Source organism: Macaca thibetana, chromosome 3 (assembly GCF_024542745.1).
Source record: "Macaca thibetana thibetana isolate TM-01 chromosome 3, ASM2454274v1, whole genome shotgun sequence".
NCBI classification, from domain to species: Eukaryota; Metazoa; Chordata; class Mammalia; order Primates; family Cercopithecidae; genus Macaca; species Macaca thibetana.
The window spans coordinates 71,997,498-72,014,134 of NC_065580.1; the positions used below are offsets into that span (position 1 = coordinate 71,997,498).

Genomic DNA, 16,637 nt, shown 5'->3' on the forward strand with positions numbered 1-16,637 from the left:
AAAGTTGTTGAGATTAAATGAGTTAATAAATTAAGTGCTTAGAATTGTGCCTAACACATAGTAGGCACTCAATAAATGTTAGCCATCATTATCATGAGACTGACTCTTCTGCTTTAAAATACAAAGAGAAAACCAACATTTACTGAGTACTTTCTAGATGCCAGGTATTTTGCCAGAAGATCTCTCACAGGGGCAAGCAGCTATCTGTTATAAATGCAGACAGCTGCTTTGGTTTCCTGAGACTCTAGTATAGTGTTTGTCAAACTGGTCCATACACACCCCGGTATCAGAATCACACAAGCCATCTGTTACAGATGTAGGTTTCCAACTGTAATCAGATACTGTATCAGACTCCGGAGACAGGGCTCAGGAATCAACACTTTTTTTTGAGAACTTTTTAACTTTTTTCTGACCCTTTATGTTTGAAAGCCAACTGTGTGTCTGATAATTCTGGTTAGTACAGAATAAATTTAGGTATAGTATAGTAGAAAGGACACTGGACCAGATTTTAGAAGATAAAGATTCAACTTTTAATTCTAATTCAGCTGTATCATTTAAAGCCAATGCTTTTTATCTGAACTCTAACTTGGCTTTATGAAAACAAGGACAATAATGTCAGTGGCCACGGAAATGTGGAGACATGGAGATATATATATGAAAGCATTTGAAAAATTATTAAATGTCACATGCAAGATATTATCAAGTACATCAATTAAGCGGCACAGAACATCAAAGTACAAATATCAGACTATCTTATTTTTAAATTGAGAGCAACTTAAGGTAGGAAGAAAAAATTAAATGTCTTTGTATCCAATATATTAATAATTTGAATAATTTACCTTACTGTCTGATTCAGTTTCTGACATGGAGCTTTCAGAAGATTTATGTGAACGGTTCTTCTTTTTCTTTCTCCGTTTTCCTTGTTTCTTATCCTACATGAAATATTTTTAGAAACATTTGCTTTCTGTCTCAAAAATCTAATTTACACATTTATTAATATAAAACTTTTATCAGTGAACAAAATTTAATGAAAGGATCAGTTTCTATACTTTTTTCTTAATACATCACTTTCCTGTTATAAAGATCAAGTGATTTGAATCACATGTAATGCCTAGCATCTAGTCAAATAGCACTTGATTTTTTAAATTTTTTTCTACTAATAGTTTTAAGTCAACAAAACAAATTTTAAAATCTAAAAAATATATTATATACCAATAGTTAAGTTTCTAGTTACCGCTCATTCATGTTAGTCCTCTAAGTTATGGATAATTAAATCAAAACCTGGAAGTCAACATTTCTAACAGATATTTCACAATGGGTTTCCACTTGACATTAAAGAAATTAAGAGATATTATTTCATGAACCATTATAAGCAAACCTTACCTCATCTTCGGAATCAGAAGAACTGCTGGAAGAATCAGAGCTTGATGAAGAAGAAGATGAATACTTGACCAAGCACAAAACAATTAAAGCTTGTGAGACGCGAGAATTTTTTTCTTTTACAAAGTCTCTCAAATACTTAGTGAAATCAATCTAGTGTCTGAGAAACAGATGCCATATTCATGTCATAAATATGAAAATATAAAATGTCACACTTGTTCCCTGTACAAAAGCTCAACAACTTAACACATGTGGCCATGGTCACCAATCTTTCTCTTTAAATAGCAACAGAAAATTTACTAGGTTATAAGGTGGTTGGCACCTTTTTTTGTATCAGTGACAGAACAAAACCACTCTTCACAATCAAAGAACCTCTAAGTTCCTTGACTCATCTAGAGTTTAAGTTACCTTTAGCATACAAGTTAAACAAATCATTCTTACTTGTTTTGTTGGCTCTTAATTGTAACATTTAGAAAAATGGAAAACTTTTGCTCACCCTACCAGATTTCTTCTTTTCTTTTTTCTTTCTCTAAATGGAAACAAAAGTACAAGTCTAAATAAGCTGATGTGAGTTTCCAAATGCATCTATTAACAGTAGTATACAGCATTATTATGAAAATCCAACTATGAGATTAAGAATAGCGATAAACTAAAAGTGGTGTTACCTGTCTTTTTTTGGATGAGCTCTCACTTCCACTTAATAATTTCTCCCTGTGTTTTTCCAGTTCTTTCTTCCAGTTCTGCAAAAAGGTTATAAACACGATCAGAGGCTATCTATCGTTTCTAATACACCTAATATACAGAGACAGCCACTGCTTCCTTCCCTCCATCCTTTAATACCTCTCACCCATCTCAGCTTCTAATTACAGTAAAAGAAACACAGGTGCCAATCCTTGACCCTATCACCAAAGGACCTTCTACCAGCTCTTTTCAAAGAGCATATTAAGGGATAGTGGTTCTGTATTATTGAGGAGCAGGTATTATTACTGAAGCTGAGGTCTCTTTTCAACAAAGATGGCTAGATTCTCCGTCTAGTCTGTAAAAGTTGAATTAATCACTACTGTGATTGATACGTTATATATACATGTTTGTAATCAAAACAAGCAAACAGACTGGGTATAATGGCTCACACCTGTAATCATAGTACTTTGGGAGGCTAAGGCGGGAAGATCGCTTGAGCTCAGAAGTTGGAGACCAGCCTGGGCAACATAGTGAGACCTTGTCTCTATTAAAAATAAAAAAAATTAGCTGGGCATAGTGGCCTGCAACTGTGGTCCCGGCTACTCGGGAGGCTGAAGTGGGAGGACTGCTCAACCCTAACTTGGAATCCAAGTTATCCAAGTCTTAGATGACTTATATTACAAGATGATTATTCTCTATTTTTTAAAGCATCCACATAAATATAAACTTGTATTCACTATAACAGTAACACTTCTAAAATACAGAACCTCTTTAACTGAGAGAGCTACACCCAAATACTTAGGGTATTTTTTTTTTTTTTTTAATGGAGAAAAGGCGGTGAGGTGGGGGCGGTCTTACTTTGTTGCCCAGGTTCGTCTTGAACTCCTGGCCTCCCGTTTTGGCCTCCCAAAGTGCTGGAATTATAGGTGTGAGCCACCATAACTGGCCAAATTAGTCTTTTTTTTAACAGGTACTTTTTACAAACCTCATTCATTTTTTCTTCAAATTCAGCCAAAGCCTTGGAGCCTTTCTTTTTCTTTTCTAGTTGCTCTTTTACTTCTTCCCTTAAAAAACAGAACGAAAAAATAAAATTTCAAGCAATTCAAATTAGATAAATGCTTACAAATAAGACAAAAAAATTTCATAAACTCTTTTAAATATTCTAATAGACCGCTATTCAATGTTGGTATTTCTTTGTTCGCATCTATAAAAATAAGTTACCATAATAAAGCCTATCAGATAACACTAATCACTCCTTTTCTAAATATGGATTATAAGAGAGAATACACCAAACATCTAAGCATTTACAACAGGCACTATTTAAAATACATTTTCATTTAATCCTCACAACAACCCTGTGGGAAAAGGTATGGATCCTCATTTTACAGATAAAGAAACCGAAGCTTGGAGAAGGTAAGAAATCCACCTAAAGTCATAAACCTGGTAGTTTTCAGTGTTAGGATGCCCTAAAATCTATCTGACTGAACTACTGTATTCTATATATGACCCATTTAATAAGGTAGCTAACATGCTGTGCAGAGAAGAGTTAATACAGCTCGCCTGATTGCTTATTCTTGGAAAGATGTACTTAAAAGACTGGCCCTAGAGGCGCATCTGGGAACCTGAATTTGGAGGATTCATGCTATTCTCTGGTTAGAGCAGATCATTGTGCCTAAACCGTTTGTACAAACAATGTAGTTCAAGCTAAATACCTGTTTTCCTTCCGGGAATCTGGACTTTTTTTTTTTTTTTTTAAAGAGACAAGGCCTTGCTCTGTCACCCAGGCTAGAATGCAGTGGTGTGATCATAGTTCACTGTAATCTTCAACTCCTGGCCTCAAGCAATCCTTCCGCCTCAATATCCCAAGTAACTAAGACTACAGGCATGTACTACCACATCCAGCCAATTAAAAAAAAAAATACATGTATATATATATATATATATATGGTGTATATATATATATTTTGTACAGACAGCATCTTGCTATGTTGCCCAGGCTAATCTCAAACTCCTGGCCTCAAGCGATCCTCCTGCCTCGCCTTCCCAAAGTGCTGAAACTATAGGCATGAGCAACCATGCCCAGCCCTGGAATCTGGAATTTTGGTACATGACAGGCAGAGACCGATCAGCCTCAATAAAAACCCTGGGCACTGAGTCTCTAATAAGCTTCAATTGGTTGCCAATATCTCATATGTATTATCACAACTCCTTACTACGGGAATTAAGTGCCTCTCATGTGATCCCACTAGGAGAGGACCCTTCAAAGCCTGCTCCAGGACTTAGACAAACTTTGTTCCAAGTGCCTTTTCCTTTTGCTGATTGTGCTTGGTAGCCTTTCACAGTAATACATCTTACCATGAGTACGACTATCTGCTGAAACTCCAGTGAGTCCCTACGAGTTACTCGACCTGAGGGCTGTCTTGATGATCTGTGATACACATGTAATATATTTACTTGGACATTTCCCCTTGAAAAATTCATTCCCTCTCCCCATTAAAACATACTTTGTTTTGGGATAATGCATTTTCTGGTATGCTGCAGTGGTTAACAATGGCACTCACACCCACTGGTAAACAATCCTTACTTCCTATTTAACTCAAAGGAAGGATTCCCTATTATACATAAGCATACTTTTCAACCAGTTGCCCAGTTTTTAGGCGCACTTGGGATTCTGAAGTTAACAGCTCTAAAGCCTGTGTCACATGTTGTCTCAGGAGTATGGTATTAATAAGGAAGACATACTAAAGAATAATACAGCCCATACTCTGATGCTTTATTTAAAAAAATCAGTAAGTTTTTCTAATTCATTGAAAAGTTGGCAGATAAAACTAGAAACAAAGCTGAATATTATTCTTCCTGATACCTGGTTACACCTCAGTAAAGGACAAGACTACTTAAACTCACTAAATAGCTTTGACCACTGCAAGGTTAAGATCTTTTATGGGACAGTGAAGAGACTGGTATGAAAAAGCTACCTGGCAGTGCTTTGGCCATACTAGGTAGTGGGTTCTCAAATGTTTGCTTTGTAATTGTACATGCATGTGTTTCACACATTCAAAAGAAAGCATATATCAAATGCTACTTAAAAAAAATTATTCATCTGGTAATTGCTTGGCAATCAATAAAATCAATTAAAGTCTTAAGAATAAACTTTAAAAAGTTGATAAAAAGCTTATAAATAGGTAAAGTGTTTCACAAATACCAGGTAGGCCTTGGTCGATTCAGATAATCTTGTATTGTTGGCCCTGAAGACTGGACTGGACCCCTTGATCTCGCCATTGCTATTGGGTTCATATAGGCCTTGGGGAAAGAACAACAATTAATTCCATTAAAGCAACCATTAAACATGCAAAAGTTCACTTACTCATCAAATAATCTTTACTATAAATACATACTATATCCAGCTAAGTATATGGAATCTGACTAACCAACTTTTCATTCTAAAGAAATTAATTTAACCCTCTTTTAAGCCTTAAAAGTTTGAGAGATAATATTAAAGTTTGGGAGAAAATGTGTGTGTGTGTGTTTTACAAGAGATTTGATGAAATAATAGATACCTCTGACCTACTGATGGCTTTACAGCTCTTTCTCCTAAAGCCCAGTAATCCTGTGAGGGTGATACCAATATGTTCACTAGAAAATTAAGAAACTCAATTCCGGACTGGGTGCAATGGCTTATGCCTGTAATCCCAGCACTTTGGGAGGCTGAGGCAGGTGGAACACCTGAGGTCAGGAGTTCAAGACCAGCCTGGCTGACATGGTGACACCCTGTCTCTACTAAAAATACAAAAATTAGGTGTGGTGGCTCACGCCTGTAATCCTAGCTACTCAGGAGGCTGAGACAGGAGAATCACTTGAACCCAGGAGGTGGAGGTTGCGGTGAGCTGAGATTGTGCCACTGCACTCCAGCCTGGGCGACACAGCGAGACTCCCTCTCAAAATAAAAAATAAAAATAAAATAAAATAAATTCAATTCAATTCAATTCAATTCAATTCCAAAGAAGTTAAATAAGATCGAACTCTAAATTCATTGTTTATTCAACTACATTTTGTCTCCCAGGAACTACTACGTCATGCTGATGACAATTTTATTCACAAATAGTTAACATCAAAAATTATATACATGCAACAAAAAAATAAACAGAACATCAAAATGTAAAAGTTTGTGCATCAAAGGACACTGGTAAGAGTGAAAAGACAATTCACAGAATGAGAGAAAATATTTGTAAATCATAAATCTAGTAAGAGATTAATATCCAGAATGTAAAACAAGCTCCTACAACTTAACAACAACAAAAAAACCCCAGAGTAATTAAAAAATGGGCAGAAGACTTGAATAGGTATTTCTCTAAAGAAGGTATACAGTAAATGGCCAATAAACACATAAAAAATGTTCAGTATCACTAGTCATTAGGGAAATGTAAATTGAAACCACAAAGAGATGCCATTCTATACCCATTAGGATGGCTACTATCAAACAGAAAATTGCAAGGGTTAGCAAGGATGCAGAGAAACTGGAACCCTTTCACATTGCTGGTGGGAATGTAAAACGGTGTGGCCACTGTGGAAGACAGTTTAGTGGTTCCTCAAAAAGTTAAACATAGAACTACCACATGATCCTATATAACACTTCTAGGTATACACCCAAAAGAATTCAAAGAAGGGACTAAACAGATACTTGTACACAAATGCTCACAACGGCAGGATTCACAAAACTTGAAATGTGGAAACGATGCAAATGTCCATCCATGGACAAATGGATAAACAAAACTGTGGTATATACATACAATGGAATATTATTCAGCCTTAAAAAAGAATGCAATTCTGACACATACTATAAACAACCTGGATCAGCCTTGAAAATATGCTAAATGAAATAAAACAAGAAAAACACAAAGGAACAAATACATGATTCCATTTATATTTGATACCTAGAAAAGAAAGTAGAATGGAGGTTAACCAGGGTCTGGGGAGAAGAGGAATTTGGGAGTTTACTGTTTAATGGATACAGAGATTCTTGTTTGGGATGATGAAAATGGATAGTGATGATGGTTGCACAACAGTATGAATGTACTGAATGTCACTAAACTATACACTTAGAAACAGTTAAAATGGTAAATTTTGTTATACACATTTTAGCTCAATTAAAACATCTGCAAAAATTTTTTTTTTTTTTTTTTTTGAGACGGAGTCTTGCTGTGTCGCCCAGGCTGGAGTGCAGTGGCCGGATCTCAGCTCACTGCAAGCTCCGCCTCCCGGGTTTTTACGCCATTCTCCTGCCTCAGCCTCCCGAGTAGCTGGGACTACAGGCGCCCACCACCTCGCCCGGCTAGTTTTTTGTATTTTTTAGTAGAGACGGGGTTTCACCGTGTTAGCCAGGATGGTCTCGAACTCCTGACGTCGTGATCCGCCCGTCTCGGCCTCCCAAAGTGCTGGGATTACAGGCTTGAGCCACCGCGCCCGGCCAACATCTGCAAAAATTTAAATCATGCTGTCTACTACACTTACTACAGCAGAAAAATATTTTAGAGATTTTTTTCAAAAATATATTGAGGCAAAACAAAGCAAAAGGTTTCTTTGTTATTGACAGTGTCTAGCAAAGCGATGTTTTGTTAAAACTACCGATATACAGTCTGGTCTTTAATTCATTCTCTACCTCTTATATTTAGTTTTTCCAAATTTAAGTCAGTAAAAATTTTATTTATTACTATTATCATTTTTTTTAATAGACAGGGTCGGCCAGGCGCGGTGGCTCACACCTGTAATCCTAGCACTTTGGGAGGCCGGGGCGGGTGTATCACCTGAAGTCAGGAGTTTGAGACCAGCCTGGCCAACGTGGCGAAACCCTATCTCTACTAAAAACACAAAAATTAGCCAAGTGTGGTGGCAGCTGCCTATAATCTTGGCTACTCAGGAGGCTGAGGCAGGAAAATCACTGGAACCCAGGAGGTAGAGGTTGCACTGAGTTGAGACTGTGCCACTTCACTCTAGCCTGGACGAAAGAGTGAAACTCTCTCTCAAAAAAAAAAAAAAAAAAAAAAAAAGAAAGAAAGAAAGAAAGAAAGACAGGGTCTTGTTCTTTTGCCCAGGCTGGAGTACAGTGGTGAGTGGTGTGATCATAGCTCACTGCAGCTTCGAAAAATCCCCCTACCTCGGCCTCCTGAGTAGCTAGGACAACAGGTGTGAGCCACCATGCCCAGTCAACAGACATTTATGAAACTCACCTACTTTTTAAATAAAAAGATTTTTGATTGAAAATGACTATCCTAAAGGTTGGCTGAAGGTATTATACCTTGTAATAATCCAAAATAAGTGAAAGGAAACAATATATTTGTTGCATTTAACAAAATCTATGAAAATGACCATCATTTCTTTCCTACCTTTATAACAGATAAAAGTTATATACTTCCAGATTTCTCTGTCAGAGTAAACAATATAAAACCAGCATAAACAACACATACTGAGAACCCTTACCATTCAACTGACACAGCCTAATTACTTGGAATGAAAAAGACAAATCTTTGACATACTTTTCTATAAGCAGGAACAAATGCTAGAGCCCCTAATGTCATGAATGTTTACAGAATCAGGGCAAGATGTGGATATCAAATGCAATGTTAAAGACAGAGGCATATTGTTATTATTTTTTTTTGTATAAAATGTTATACCCTCAAAGATTTCTTTTTTTTTTTTTTTTTGAGACGGAGTCTCGCTTTGTCGCCCAGGCTGGAGTGCAGTGGCCGGATCTCAGCTCACTGCAAGCTCCGCCTCCCGGGTTTACGCCATTCTCCTGCCTCAGCCTCCCGAGTAGCTGGGACTACAGGCGCCCACCACCTCGCCCGGCTAGTTTTTTTGTATTTTTAGTAGAGACGGGGTTTCACCATATTAGCCAGGATGGTCTCGATCTCCTGACCTCGTGATCCGCCCGTCTCGGCCTCCCAAAGTGCTGGGATTACAGGCTTGAGCCACCGTGCCCGGCCACCCTCAAAGATTTCATTCAACTGCTTTTGCTAAGCATTTCGATTAGTTGGTGTGGAAGTATGACAACCTATGAAGGCAGAAATGAAGACAATGAACGCAAGTACCATGTGCAGCTTAGTTCACTGTTTGTAAAACAGGAGTATTATTTGTACTGTTCAACACAGTTAAGTTCGGCTCAAAGTGTCCTCCTACTTGGGTAATAAAATGTGGCCCAAAAGGCCAGGTGCACTGGCTCACACCTGTAATCTAGCACTTTGGGAGGGTGAGGTGGGAGGAGCTTGAGCTCAGGAGAGACCAACCTTGTCTCTACTGAAAAAACAAAACAAAGCAAAAACCCTCTGTATATGGTGAAGTGCAACCTGGCGTGATGTACAAATAAGTTCTAGCCTAATCTAAGAGTATGCCCTCTTAACCAATCAACTGAGTCTCAGCCAATCACAGGAGCCCACCCCTCAACCAATCCCAAATAGAAGGTTGCCAAATTATGCCCAAATAAGGCAAACTCAGAACTGCACCAATCAGGGAATCTCTGTATGTCATTTCCTGTTGCAAATATAGGTCACCAGGATGTAGAACATCTTCCTCCAGTTCTAGAATCTTTTTCTTGCTCAAATGACCTTTGTTAAATTTAACTGGTTTCAGGTTTTTGTTTTTAACAATATTGATCACATTCTAATTTCCTTGGTATCATGTCATAATTTTGGCAGTACCTAATGGCAAAATATTTTAGGTTAGAATTGTAAAAACTGTTCATTTCTAAAGAGTGCAAATATATACATATCAAGGATATTCAGGTCTAAATTACTAAAACAGCAAACACTGAAAACACCCAAATAGCTATCAAACTGGGATTCGCTAAATATATTAAAGTATGCTCCCTATGAAATATTATGTAGCTGCTAAAATGAATGAAGTAGATCCATAGTTCCTGATAAGATATTTAAGATTTCTCAAGTGAAAAGCAAAGGCAAGTTGCCAAAATAAAAGAATTATTTTAATAAATAACTAAAAATTTAAAAATTAGGCTGCACGTGCACCAAAATATAAAGGAAAACATCCATATTCATTCATACTGGAGAAAAAAATTTTAAATAATGATTACCTTTATAAAACAAAAAAGGTAACTGCATAAACATTATTATGGTAATAATAAAGGTAAACAAAATGACAAAAATCCAACCACAATACTGCCATTCCGACTCAGAGAACTGAACTGTACTTATATAAAAATTCACAGATAATGCACTGGCAATTTTTCATTCTAATGAAAAAAAAATCGTAACATTTACCATGTTTTACAGTCTTCAAGTTATCTAGCACGTATCTTTAAAGTACATTAATATTTTTACTGTCTTACTGTGTACTATCAAACTGCTTTTACAAAGTACATACCAACCTATTCCTACTTTTCAGAGGAAAATAATAGTAAAGTAATATATTCACATGCTAGGACTACGGGTACACTTACATGAACTACTGCTGAATAAGGCTTACTTTTAAGCTTTTGACCAAACACTATCTCAGTCTGCTTAAATACACTCCAAATATCTCCATTATTTATTTCAATTATAATAGCAATATTTTTTAAAGTGCATCTTATGTACTAGGCTCCATGCAAAACACTTGATAGTCTGCTCTTATTCATTAAGCAACAATACTTTTCTTTAAAACTATGCACAACAGAAAGCTTTTAAAACAAGAAAAGTAACTATTTTTACAAAGGTACAAGAGTTTTCATTTTTGTATCAGTGTGAAAAATAATGCTCCTAACATTAAGTGGGTGACATGGTAAAGCATTCACTAAAATACAGAGATTGTGCAATTTCTTGAAACATTTCACTATCACTTAATCATAAATACTGTGACCTTGTAAATCAAACATTCACATCCATATGTAACTAGAATTGTCTGTGGCTTCAAACTGCTGCATGAGTTTAGATAACAGAAAATGATTTGTTTCTGAAACTCAGGATGGCAAATTGGTCTCAAGGGGATATGTATGTGGGCAGGTACAAAAAGAGCAACGCAGCAAAACTGGCTAAAGACACAATGTGCAGAATTTCATTTGTCAATTTGATCACCTATTTTTATCTAGAGGATACATCTATTTTAGAGGGCTCAAAGTAGCAGAAAAGAACATGAAGAACACTTTGGAAAACAACAGGCACAAAAGGTGGCCATCAGGAACTTAAGAGCCCATTACAAGTCCTGAATTAAAACATTCAGTGATAAAAACTGTTCAAGAATGTACACCAAGAGTGAACCCTAATGTAAACTACTGTCTCGGGGTGATGATGATGCGTCAATGTAGGTTCATCAAATGTAACAAATGTACCCCCCTGCTGGTGCTGGTGAATGTTGATAATGGTGGAGCTGCACAAGTGTGGAGGTATATGGGAACCCTCTGTACTTTCTGTTCAATTTTGCTATGAACCTAAAACTGCTCTAAAAATAAAAATGTAAAAAACTGTTCAACCTGAAATTCACTGGGGTTTTTTTTTGGAAAGCAATCCTATCATCTTTAAAACTATGATTGTATCATCAATGCAAAAAAGAACAGGAACTGTTTTTGAGACAATCTCAAAAAATGCCAGTATTTTCAGAGGCAAATATTCATTTTGTTGCTCCAAATCAAGTGTTATGGCAAAACTATGGAGTCAGTAAAAAGATCAGTGGTTGCCACATTTGGGGGCAGGGGTGATAGAGGAATGGCTAGGCAGAACAGAGGATTTTTACTCTTTATGATACTATATTGGCGAACGCATGTCATTATAAATTTGTTGGCCACGTGTGGTGGCACTCCTGTAATCCGAGCACTTTTGGAGGCCAAGACGGGAGGATTGCTTGAGGCCAGGAATTCGAGACCAGCCTGGGCAGCCTGGTGAAACCCCATCTCTACAAAAAAATGACAAAAAATTAGCCAGGTGTGGTGGCATGCACCTGTGGTCCTAGCTACTCGGGAGGCTGACGTAAGAGTATCTCTTGAGCCTGGGAAGTTGAAGCTGCAATGACCCATGATGGCGACACTGCACTCCAGCTTGGGCAACAGAGTGAGACCCTGTCTCAAAATAAATAAATAAATAAATACATAAATAAATTCGTCCAAGCCCATAGAGAATGAATACTGAGTCAGCACTAATATAAACTACTGACTGGATGATAGTAACATGTCAACATAAGTTCATCAATTGTAACAAATGTACACTCCGGTGAAGGATGTTCACAATGGGGAGGCTATGCATGAGTGGGGCCAGGAGGTAAACGGGTTATCTTTGTACCTTCCTCTCAATATTGCTGTAAAACTAAAACTGCTTAAAAAAACAAAACAAAAACAAAGTCTTAAAAAGAAAAGAGTTAAGACGTACAGAACTGAGTGTCAGATGACTGAAGTTTTGGTCCCAGTTTAAACAGTCTTACCCCTCCTCTATGCAATGAGGAGACTGAATTAGACAATCTATGTCTTCTGCCTCTTAATTTCTTGTTCTTAATCCCAATCTTTGAAGTGCATACAAAATGTTACCAGAATACTCTGTGCCATGTCTGCATACCAACAGTAAGTAGAGCCCAGAGCTATCAAAATGTTCTAGTAAATGAAGCTAATTTGGTAAGTTTTTCAAATGCTTTAAAGGGATGTTTAAACCAAAACGTTTCTTCAGTAATATGAAACATTTTAGGTCTGTATATGAAACTGCATCCAAGGTCAGGTGATCTCTAAACATTCAAGGCCCAAGGGTATTAAAAGAGCCTAAATATTCAAACACCTAAGGATGCTCCTATGCTGAAATGGTGTTATGCTACATCACTTCAACGCCATAACAATCAAGATACCACAACCAAGTCTCACCTGCAGCCAGGAGAAAGAACATCCCGCTATCTTGTAATCAAGATTCACTACCACAGTGGTTCCTAGACGTTTTCCATTATAAAGACTATACAGAACTACAAAGCTTTTAAGATGGTGAAACGGTTTGGATCTGTGTCCCCGCCCAAATCTCATGTCGAATTGTAATCCCCAATGCTGGAGGTGGGGCCTAGTGGGAGGTCACTGGATCAGGGGGGGCGGAGGTCTCATGAATGGTTTAGCATCCCCCTCTCCGCTGCACTGTATAGAGATAAGAGTTTTCAAGAGATGCGGTTGTTTAAAACTGTAGCCCCTCTCCCCGTCTGTCCCTCTCTTGGTCCTGCTCCTGCCATGTAAGACGCCTGTCCCTGCTTTGCCTTCCACCATGAGTAACAGCTCCCTGAGGCCTCCCCAGAAGCAGATGCCCTTAAGCTTTCTGTACAGCCCATAGAACTGTGTGAGCCAATTAAACCCTTTTCTTTATAAATTACCCAGTCTCAGGTTTTTCTTTATAAAAGCCATGCAAGAACTGGCAAATACTGATGGCAAGTGTCATCATTTCATAAATGTAATGATTTGGCGCGAGACACACCCAGTTTGCAAATAATTGTTGAATAAAAAAGCGAGTTCAAGAAACGTAGCACATTCGTTTTACGTGCATTTTCCTCATTTTGCTACTCTGGCTAAAACTCTGTCACAGGCAAGCCCAGTAACTGTCAGGCTGCAACCTAAGCTTATTGCTATTTAATTATGTTTACCACCCATTCAATCTGATTCATAACCTGAGTTTTTTAGCTCCCCCGCCCCAGCGATCTAGGATGCTTTCCTCCCATCTCCGCTTCTCAAAAGCACCTTTTCTTCTGAATGCCTTTAGAATTTCTAATATCTGTCAAGGACCACTTCCTACTCTTTCTGCTATAAGTTATTTATGTATCTCTTTTATCTCATTTACTAGAGTAATAATTTTCATGCTCAGTACTCGCTCACACATCTTGCCTTTTGTGGTTTCAATTATTCTGTAAGGTTGTAGATAATAATGATCCCCTTTAATAAACTAAGGCACAGAGAAGAAAAGTAACTTGTTCTAGGTCACCCAACTTCCGACGGAACAAAACTGACATTCCAGTTTTGTGTTGGATTCGAAAGCCAACTATTTTCACGCCATTCATTCCTTCACAGTGTCTATGGGTGCCAGGTCCTATAGGGCGCTGGAAACACGAAGGCCAATGCTGCCATCCCATTTTCAAACGGGAGCCTGCTTGTCGCTAAAACCAGGCGCGCTGCTGGCCCTCCGGGACCAGTCGAGGCCTCTGTGCCTCCCTCCCACTTGGGTGCGCAGTTGGAGAGGGGTGCGCAGTTGCAGAGGGGTGCGCAGTTGCAGAGGGGTGCGCAGTTGCAGAGGAGTGCGGACCTGGGGTGGCCGATACCGAGGAGCGGGTGAGTCGGGCGCCTCCCAGGGCCTAAGGCTTCGGAGTTACATGGCGGGGCGGGAGAGGCGGATTTCCCCGAGCCCTCGCGGTTCTAAGTGGGCACTGGGGGCCCGCGTACAGGAGGCAAGGGTGCAAAGGAGCAGCGCCAGAAAGAGAGGCGAGGCGAAGGAAAAGGGGCGGGCAAGAGAGAGCTGGGGACCCTAAAGCGCCAACTGCGTGCGCGGCGCACGCGCATCTGGGATCGGCGGAGGGTGCTGGGTCTCCGGGCCCCACATCCGAGGGCTGCCGCTTGCCCTCCGGCCCGGCCGGGACAGCGAGGGGTCTCGCTGTCCTGCCGCCCGGCCCTGCATCGCCCTATTGTTTTCCCCGCTGAGTACTCACCACCCGATTGTCCCGCTTCCCCATGGTGCTGGATTGAGCGCACAGTCGCACGCCAAGGGAAACCGGGCCGCAGAGACTGCCGAAGCAGGACCGCCACAGGTCCTCCTACCGCCTCCCCACTCCGCCCAGAGAGCGGCACCACGCGGACTCGACAGCCGCACTTGACTACAGCGCCCCCTATCGCTGTGGAGGACAGCCGGCTCCAGCGATCGCTGCAGTTGGCTGAGCGCCTGCGGGAGTCCGGTTGTTTATTAGGCACCCAAGAGCGGGCGACCCTGCACTTATGCACCGGAGTCCCACCAAGGCAGCTCGCTTCAGTTTGGCCTTGGATTGTTTTGCTTTCTTCCATTCTTTTTTTTTTTTTTTGAGACGGAGTCTCGCTCAGTCGACCAGGCTGGAGTGCAGTGGCACGATCTCGGCTCACTGCAGCCTCCACCTCCCGGGTTCAAGCGATTTTCCTGCCTCAGCATCCCGAGTAGCTGAGATTACAGGCGGCCGTCAACACGCTGGGCTAAATTTTTTGTGTTGTTAGTAGAGACAGGGTTTTACCATGTTGACCAGGCTGGTCTATAACTCCTGACCTCAAGTGATCCGCCCTCCTTGACCCAAAGTGCTGGGATTACAAGCGTGAGCCCCTGTGCTTGGCCTTTCTTCCATTCTTGATGCGCTGAAATATGCGAGGGTACACAAAGATTCTCCCGATGCTTATTTTGTGCTTGACAGAGTGCAAGTGCTGGGGACAAAGTGAGGACCAAGGAGCCTTGGTCCCTCACGGAGCCCATCGGCTGGTGGGGGGAAAGGCAGTGCTGTCATAGACGCCGCTAACGAAATCACCCTCTAATTTCAATCCCATTCATTCATCACCTCTGCATTCATTTCACACTAATTTTTGAACATGTCGTTTGTACAGTTTTCACTAACGGGGTGGCTGGAAGCTGGAGCTGGGTAGGGCACAAAGATGATTAAGAAAAATCCCTATTGTCAAGGGGCCTGTTTATAAACTCGTAAGGGCGATAAACACACACAGGGTCAAATTTACTGCATAGCATATCATAACATTGGCACTTCCGTACCGCAACTTTAAGGAAGATGATCTGGGCTCCAGAGAAGATAATCACATTTAGTAAAGCGACCCCTCTGGGTTCATCTTAGCAAGTGTCATTAGGAAGTAGTTGAAAATCAATTAGGATCTTCTCCGGACTCTTGGAAATGGCAAAATGGGAATTACACTCATTACATACAAGAACATGCTTTAAAGTCATCTTTCCCAATCTCTGCCTCCCTTCCTGCATTTTTCATGCTACACTATATGGCAGATGTTCCCGACTGCCATTTTCTGTCTCAAAACTTTTCCAAACTCTCACATGCAGTCCTTGGTGGTTCTGCTCCCTACTAAGTATTGATTATTTCTCAGTAACCCACTTTCCAAAATGAGGCCTCCAATCTCTCATTTTTCCTCCTCCTCCGTTACTCCTGACTTAAGCTGGGGACTCTGACTAAAGACAGGCTTCTTTTTATACACAAGACGAAGAGGAGAACCTGTTAATGTTAAGTTATTCTTTCTTTCCTGGCTTATTTTTCATGTGTTAAATATTCTAGGCATTTGACAGATATTATTTTTAATACTCCAACATGATAAGCATGAGAATACCTGTGAGACAATATAGTTTTTTTTTTTCTTTTTCAGCTCCTTGGTTGGCCGATTGTACAGAACACAGAAATTTTTTAAAATATGGTATAAGTCAACAGAAAGGTTGTATTTCCTTTAGAAGTCTCTCTCTCTCTCTCTGCCGGTGTACACAACCCCTCCTGGATGAAACATGAATCCCTGGGGGGAGAGAGAAACAAGAAAATGACCAGGGGCCTGTGGAGATAATGAAGATGGCAAGAGCTATCGGGAGCTCATCTGAGTGGACTCCATAAAGACCAAATCAGTCCAAGAC

At 39.8% G+C, this 16,637-nt stretch overlaps 1 protein-coding gene across 3 annotated transcripts in view; it reads right to left on the bottom strand.

Annotated features, from left to right (window-relative positions):
- FAM133B (family with sequence similarity 133 member B) overlaps window positions 1–14,857 on the bottom strand; it is a 30,410-nt gene extending 15,553 nt beyond the window's left edge. For all 3 annotated transcript variants that reach the window (XM_050785347.1, XM_050785349.1, XM_050785348.1), the window contains exons 1-7: window positions 14,695–14,857; window positions 5,264–5,361; window positions 3,047–3,125; window positions 2,046–2,120; window positions 1,877–1,909; window positions 1,384–1,446; window positions 840–932 (exon numbers count right to left, since the gene is read on the bottom strand). In XM_050785347.1, coding sequence (XP_050641304.1) covers window positions 840–932; window positions 1,384–1,446; window positions 1,877–1,909; window positions 2,046–2,120; window positions 3,047–3,125; window positions 5,264–5,361; window positions 14,695–14,718 — 465 coding nt within the window. In that variant the 5' untranslated portion in view covers window positions 14,719–14,857. The remainder of the gene's footprint in view (window positions 1–839; window positions 933–1,383; window positions 1,447–1,876; window positions 1,910–2,045; window positions 2,121–3,046; window positions 3,126–5,263; window positions 5,362–14,694) is intronic.
- Window positions 14,858–16,637: the final 1,780 nt, after the last annotated feature.